Below are 7,920 nucleotides of genomic sequence, written 5' to 3' on the forward strand. Positions count from 1 at the left end.
ATACAAATTTCGAGTAACTCACCTTAAATACCTTCACTTTTTCTATTATCATATTATTATCAATCTTATCCCGTATTAGTGGTGTCCTGACACAAATCACTAAACTGTCTCTATGACTTAAGTGATCTTTCTCATCGCTTATTATATATCTTTTTAATTATATATATCTTTCAACTAACTTTTTTTTTTTTTATCTTCATCTCTAAATTAACTTATAATATTTATAAAAAAACTGTGAATCATTAAAAATAAGTTTATACTTACAATGTAAATTGTTCATTGTAAATTCAACATTTAATTTATATATTAAAACATGTTTATGGATTATAAATTTTAGTTATAATATAAATATATATATACGTAAAAATATTTATTTGTTATGAATTTTAATTATATCAAAATACTAATTTTCGAGTAAGATATTTCACAAACTACGTATACTAGGAAACTCGATGTTCCCCGAGTGGCTGAGTGTCTCTAAAGTCTAAATATCTTGAACAACTAACTATCAATTTATTTTTTTTTATTTTTACATTTATTGGCTATAGCAGAACAATGGTACGGTCTGGACCGTAGAATGTTATAAACTAGTTAATCGATAAGCTTGTGGAAGAAAACACTAGATTTTGAAATGGTAATAAGACCAACGTAGCATGTTTAAGTGCCACAGATGAAATGCGCAAGACACCAAAAGTGTTCGAATCTGGTTGGTCTCAGAACACATCCAAAAGCCCACCTCTTTTCTTCTTGATACACGTGAAAAACTGTGCAACAGCTTACCCATAAAAGGCATGCCACGTAAGCCTGAAAATCTTAAGAGTCCAATCAAATACTGCCTCGTCACCAGATAAGGAGCATTTTTTTTTCGTATACCCAAAATTAGCTTTTGCAGGAGGTAAGGTATGGAATAATCCTGTATGTACACATCCATGTCTGTCACGGCCATACTTAGTAAGATTTTCATTGCTCAATTTACCAATTTGCCCAACATCAATCCCTTGCAAGAATGAAAAAGTTTAATATTGATCATGAATGAAAAGTTTTAGTTTTATTATCTCAAAAGACAAAAAAAAAAAAATCATATAGATATTCGTTTTCTTCTTAAGAGACAATAAAAAGATATTGTTTAATATTTTTGCAATTTCCTTTTTATTAAAAGTTCTCTTGTAAGTCTAACCTTAAATAAACCGTTTAGTAAAAATCTAACAAAATGAATAATATTTTTTTATTTAGTAGCAAATCCTGCCACCCAAATGAATAATAGCAAAATGCATTTATTTATCAATGTGAAAGGCTCAGCGAGTTAACTGCATAGTTATAGTATTTTCCAAAAAGCAGTACTTTATTCCATCATTTCTCTCTTCAATTTTTATCACACCCACTTACTGTAGACCTTCTTTATTTACTATTTTAAGAATAAATTTCTATATTATATAATATTTTAATTTCTTGAATATAGTATTCAAAAGTGTTTGCCTTTTAAATACATTTCTGCTTTTCTAAAGTTTGTTCCCTATTTTGGTATTTCAAAACACTTATTTTTTAAACAATTTTTAATACTTACTAAAGTTTAGACGAAAAATGCCTTGTTGAGTAACGTTAAATTATTTTTTTTAAAAAAATTAAATGAGAAGGGATGAAACAGATCCTAAAGGGGAGAGGGATATTATAGTAAAAGAACAAGGTAAAATAATTGAAGAGGTAAAAGGGAGAGAAACAAAGAAAAACTAATAAGCTTAATGAAAGTGGTCCCCACGTTAAGAACAGCAGAGAAACCGAGCATTGTCTCTTCCTTCGTTCTCATCTCTATTTCCACTGCAAGTGTCAAGTGTAAGAGTGTGTGTGTGTGTGTGACTTCCCCAACCTCTCTCTCTCTCTCTTCTCATCCAACAAGTGACACACAGTCGGTGTGGGCTTATACCACTCTGCCAATTTGCCTATACATACAGGGACCCCAACGGGTCTTTCCCTTTTATCTACTTCGCCTCGTGACCCCTTTCTCTGTCTCTTCTCTCTCTGCTCCTGAATTTAACACTACTCAGCTTTCATACACTTCAATCCCTTTTTATTGGCCACCTTTCCCTTCTTCACAGTGCTACTACTTCCTTATCCAACACCAATTCCCGTTTCTCTTTTCGGGTTTCGGAATCAATCAATGCCGTGTTTTTAGATACTAGTACCTGCTTTAGCTACCCTTCTCATAGAATTGGTAATAAAATAGCAAGTCCCAGATTTTTTATTTCTTTCTTCTCCTCTGTCTATTTTATTCCCAATCCTCTAGGGTCTTGGCCTTTTCTTCATTCCCCCCCCTTTTTTTTATAAAAAAAATAAGGCAATAACTTTTGTTGCTTGTACTTTTTGGGTTTAGGGTTTTGCACCCCCTTTAGCTAAAACACACAAGTGGCAAGCCTATGTTCAACTTCAACTCCATGCCTCTCCAATTCTGAACATTCTAAATTTCCGATTATATAAATCCAAACATAAAAACAATGTCTTCTTCGTGTCTGAGTGGAGCCGGGGGAAGAACCTATGGATTCGATTTCGAATTCGTTAAATCTCCGTCTTCATCTACTTTCACATCACACACATCTTCTTCACCTTCCTCAACGATCTCCGAATCGAGCAATTCGCCGCTGGCAATCTCAACGAAGAAGCCCAGAACGCCGCGGAAGCGACCCAACCAAACATACAACGAAGCCGCGGCGCTTCTCTCCACGGCGTACCCGAATTTGTTCTCCACGAAGAACTTGAAAACTCAGGGCAAAGGCAAAGGCAAATTCTCGAGGCCCACATCGGAGAATTTCGATTACGATTCTTCGGAGCTGTTATTGCCGTTCAGAGTCTTCGACGGAACGGCGTCGTGTTTTCTTTTGGACCAAACGGGCCCGAAGCCCATGGAGAGGCCCAAAGTGGTGAGCGTGCAGGAGAAGGATAATAATAATAAGGCGTGTGAGAGCCCCGGCGAGATAAGCTCCATCGTGAATTTCAATTCAGTTGAATTGAACGATGACGGCGAAGAGAGCCTCGACGCGGAATCGATTCTCGATGAGGAAATCGAAGAAGGGATCGATAGCATCATGGGGAGCAGTATTCAAGAGGTCTCAAACGACGCCGTTAGTAACTTGCCCTGGATTTTGCCTTTTGGCGGGAAATTGGAGTTCCCGAGACCCCGTGTTAGGGCTCTCCGCCACGTCGACGACGGTAACTGGTGGAATTTTCCTGCCGTCGATATTCTTTCAATATCGCCCAAAATTAACACCAAGCCTCCGCCGGTGGCCGCCGAGAAGAAGATGAAGAAGAAGAAGGTTGCGGCGGCGCCGTCGCCGGTCGTCCTGGAGTTGAAGAACACGGAATTGCCCAAACCGAAACAGGGTTTGATGTTGAAATTGGATTACGACGGCGTTCGAAACGCTTGGTCTGACAGCGGAACACCGTTCACCGACGATAGCCCCCTCGCCGACGTCCCGGAAAATGACGTCACTGTAAGTTCCAAAAACTAAGTAGTACTCTGTTTTCGCAAGTTTCGTTAAAACCTTAATTGTGAGGTTTATGTGGAAATAACAACGTGTTTAGCAATGAGCTTTATTTTACTTTTAATTTGAATTAAAATGAAAATTCAACCTAACACAAAGTTTGGAGTTTCACTCATTAGTTAGCATTTTTAATCACGTGGAGTATGGGAATCGCACTTTTAAAAACTAAAATAGTAAAGTATTTCATGCATGTCTTGCCTCATTCCTCTATACTTTACTTTTCAAGCTATATTTAAAAAACAAAGTTCCATTGCAACATTTAATGGATTTCAAATTGGGTATGTTATCCCGGAAAAGGTTAAAAAGTAAAAAAAAAAAAAAGCATCTTTTTTAGTTTTCATTATTACATTCTTATGTCGTATAATTATTTATATTTTTGTCTTGTATTAGGAAAATTTGTCTTGGCCGGTACATGTTATTTTGTGTCACGGTGTATTATTTAAAAGCACATAATGTCGGGGTTGTCACGATTTAATTGTGAGTGAGTGGTACACGGTAGGAGGGTGTGGTGCGTGAGTAGTGGATAATTAACGGAATATATTATTATTTTTTGTTTTTTGTTTTTTGTGTTGTTGGAGGCAGGCGCGGTTGTCGCAAATTGATTTGTTGTGGGACAATGGAGGAGTGAGAGAAGCTAGCGTGCTGCGCTACAAGGAGAAGCGGCGAACGCGCCTCTTCTCGAAAAAGATCAGGTACCAGGTCAGGAAAGTCAACGCAGATCGACGGCCCAGAATGAAGGTACGAGTCAGTTCACAGTTGAGTTGAGGACACTTGAAGAAATTTGATTTATGTCAGATAAAGAAAAAGAAAAGAAAAAGGCAAATCTGCTTTATGATTTGGTGATGATAATTGGATAATGAGGTGCGTGCGTGGGTGCGTCACAGTTTATTATTTTTGTTATGGAGAGTGGACCCCGTTTATGGTGGTTGGTCACTTTGTCCAACTTTTGAGGATCTATCTATTTTTTCACCTTAGTTTGATACCATGCCACTACCAATGTTTTAGGTTTTCCTTTTTAATTTCATCAACGCCTCCTAACGCATGTCTTCGTTGCACTTTTCAGATTCTTTCATCATTATATTACGCTCTATAATAATATAATATAAATAAATAAAAGTTACTATTTTTGTCTATATATTCCTATGTCAAAAAAATTGGTCGGCACCATACTATAATTCTAATGTGATGTGATGATGGTTGAACGAGGTAGCATCAACTCCAGATCTAGGACGACAAATTCATATCAAACTAAAAAACGAGAAAGGGGGAGAGTGAAAATTAAAGATGGAAGCATATCATGAAGTTTTCTTAAGAGATTAGATTGTGAATTATGGCTTCATTTATGTTTGACACACACGCTTGAGGTAATAACACGTATAACTTGTTTGTGATGTGGCAGGGACGATTTGTTAGGAGGCTCAATTCTAGCTCAAATGCACACAGATGATAGTATCTAGGAGCAGGAAAGCACATGCTTTTTTGGGACTCTTCTTTTAAGAATAAAAAATAAAAATAAGATTAAAAGGAAAAGAGAGTTTATCTATATTTTTGTAACCTTTACTTTTTGGGTTCTTCTTCCTTCCTTCACTAGAAGATATGGGGGAAATTGCTGGATGAGATAAGCGACGGAAGTAGTCCAAGCAAATTGCCTAAGACTCTATTGCACTTGATTCTCTTCTTCGCGTTATGGCTTCAGGGAGATTCTTCCTTGCATACTTAGTCCCCATGTGGTCTGTACTTTCTCGTGCAAATTAAGATATATACCCTTGGAATCAGTAATACTACCACCACATAAAATTATCAACATAACTCATGCATTATTTCCTCCATTCCACTTTAATTAGGAACCTTAAAGTCTTTGTGTTAATAAGTTCTAAGTTGAAGGAGAGAGCCATGGCTCTAATATCCGTTATCAGAAAGACAAAAAACTAACCCGCAACAAAAATTAACGGTGATGTTCTGTCTTGTAATTGATTCGACTTTACGGATTTCTTAATGTGATGATGATGATTTGACACGAAGCCAAGAAAAGTAAAAGGAAATCAACTTGACCGTTGAGTTGGCCTTCTATCGAGGGACATGAGTTTACAATTCAAATACACAGTCTTTTTGCTCTGAGTGTTAACCTTGTCAATCTAGGAATTGGTGGTTTATTTCAATATGTGATAATTAAGTATTCTATAATCAAATCATATCCACTACAAATTTTACCTTATCATGCCATATGTTTTTTTTCTTTACCGAAATATCATGTCATATGCTACAATGCTACATTATTTTATGCTTGAGACAATATATATACATGTATTTAATCCAATTTTGGGCCCAAAGTTAAGTCTATTATACCCCAAGCCCGTTTTAAAGTGATCCTTATTGTAATACCGGTTATTGTTTCTTGCACCTTCCAAGTTGCTTCCAACACCTCTTTTATGACTTTCAGAATGCTCGATCTGGAATGTAAGATTACATTAAGGAATGCACCCTTTTTTGGGTTCCAGAATGAGCAATCCGAAAGGTAAAAAACATTTTGGAAAGGATGTAGGAATCAACTTGGAGGTGCAGAAACTAACAGCCGGTAATACCCTAATCCAAGGTTTTTCAATAGTTATGTCTGATGTACAGGATTTAAAACAGGAGTACAAAGCCCAAAACTTATCTATTTTTAGGGCTGGCGCATCCAACAATGTACACCCAGCACAACAGCGTAATTCCCATTTTACCCTTCAGTAAAACTAATACAAATTGGGCTTATAGATTGATAATCGTAATAGCCCATGCAAGAATCAAACCTTGTGACTTTTATGTTGTTAACACGACGCTCTAACCAACTGAGCTAGTAAGTCAATTATATTATAAAATAATTAATGTTGTTATATGTAATACTAAAATTTATAATGTATATTTAATGCGCAAGTAAATTTAAATAATAAATTTTGTAATAATTAATTTTGATCTAATAATTAATTTATTTACATATATAATCATGTTTTCATTATTTATTGAAGGGATGTGAAAACAAAAATAATAGATACATGATTTTGTTGTACAATTATAAAACATAATCATGTTTTTCGTTATTTTTTGAAGGAATAAAAAAAACTAGAAATATAATTTTGCTATAGTGTACAATAAATTTGAAGGGGGTGAAAAAAAAAAACAAGTATAGATATACACTCGTGGTGAAATACTTGATTTTGTTGTAAGTAAAACAAAGTTGATAAAAGTAATTCACCACCCCATTGTATTTGCTTTCACAAAAACAACATTAATAGAAGTATATTGCTTTTAAAAAAAAAGTCCATTTATCGGAGGTTGAACCAGGAATGGGAAGAAGAGATGCAATGATAATATATTGCGATTTAAATTAATTAGTAAAGGGTGTGGTGTGTGTATGCATAAAAAAAATGTTATAATTGGGGAAGCTCTGGATATCTGAACATGCATGTTTTTATTGCTATAATTTTGTATATAGATATTAATTATATTTTGCACTAATTAAGGAAATATAATTGACTGACCACTTCTAGGAGGCAAGCTTTCTTTGAGGGGAATAAATAACACTGTAAATAATGGGTATGTTAGAATCGTGTCCCACTGATGAGCAGTAGGCACATGTTTCCTTAGCCCTTTATTTTCATACGCATAAAAAAAATACCACTCTAAATAAAATAGGAATGGGCTCAGGATTTAACGACTGCGATCTAAATATGAAAATTATAATTCATCTTAAAAATATATTAACTAGCATTAAAATTTATACTACGTATTCATAATTATGTGTTTTTTAAAATTCATCTAAGAAAATATATTTACATATAAATAAATTAAACATTTTTAAAAGATCCAAAATTATAAATAACAATGGCCAATTTCAAGTATCACCAACAACCCTAATGAATTTATAGTAAAAATTGCAATCGTTGTTAAGCTTTTTTTTTTTTTTAACGAAAAATCTTATTATGTTTGACAAATCTACTAAATTAGAATAAATTATGTGGTTCACTAAATTATTTTTTACAAAAAATAGTAGCCACCAATATTGGAGAATAATTTAGTTTCATATGATTGAATAGAAGAAGAACAATATTATGTCATGACAAAAGTTACAACTTTATGATAGATCCTTGATTCAACTTATATGTGGATTCTTCCACTCGAGTAGGAAAAGCATGTGGGAACCTCTCAAACATCAATAAGAAGAATAAAAACAGATACAAAAAAAAAAAAAACAAATAGAATATTTTTTAGAATTGAACTTATCAATTCCAATCCTTATATAGTATTAGTAAGTTTGACTCATTGAGAAAGGTTAATAAATAATCTTCAATTCTCAAATTATTTATAACTTTTAAAATAATAACAACATATTAAGTATTAGAAACAAAAA

General features: G+C 34.2%; 1 protein-coding gene across 1 annotated transcript; it reads left to right on the forward strand.

Annotated features, from left to right (window-relative positions):
- The first annotated feature begins 1,743 nt into the window (after window positions 1-1,743).
- On the forward strand, window positions 1,744-5,339 carry LOC100810303 (protein CHLOROPLAST IMPORT APPARATUS 2). Its single transcript, XM_003549253.4, has 3 exons — window positions 1,744-3,482; window positions 4,116-4,271; window positions 4,933-5,339. The coding sequence occupies exons 1-3, from the start codon at window positions 2,490-2,492 to the stop codon at window positions 4,978-4,980; spliced, it is 1,197 nt and encodes a 398-aa protein (XP_003549301.1). The 5' UTR covers window positions 1,744-2,489; the 3' UTR covers window positions 4,981-5,339.
- Window positions 5,340-7,920: the final 2,581 nt, after the last annotated feature.

The sequence above is a fragment of the Glycine max genome, chromosome 17, assembly GCF_000004515.6.
Source record: "Glycine max cultivar Williams 82 chromosome 17, Glycine_max_v4.0, whole genome shotgun sequence".
In the NCBI taxonomy this organism is placed as follows: domain Eukaryota; kingdom Viridiplantae; phylum Streptophyta; class Magnoliopsida; order Fabales; family Fabaceae; genus Glycine; species Glycine max.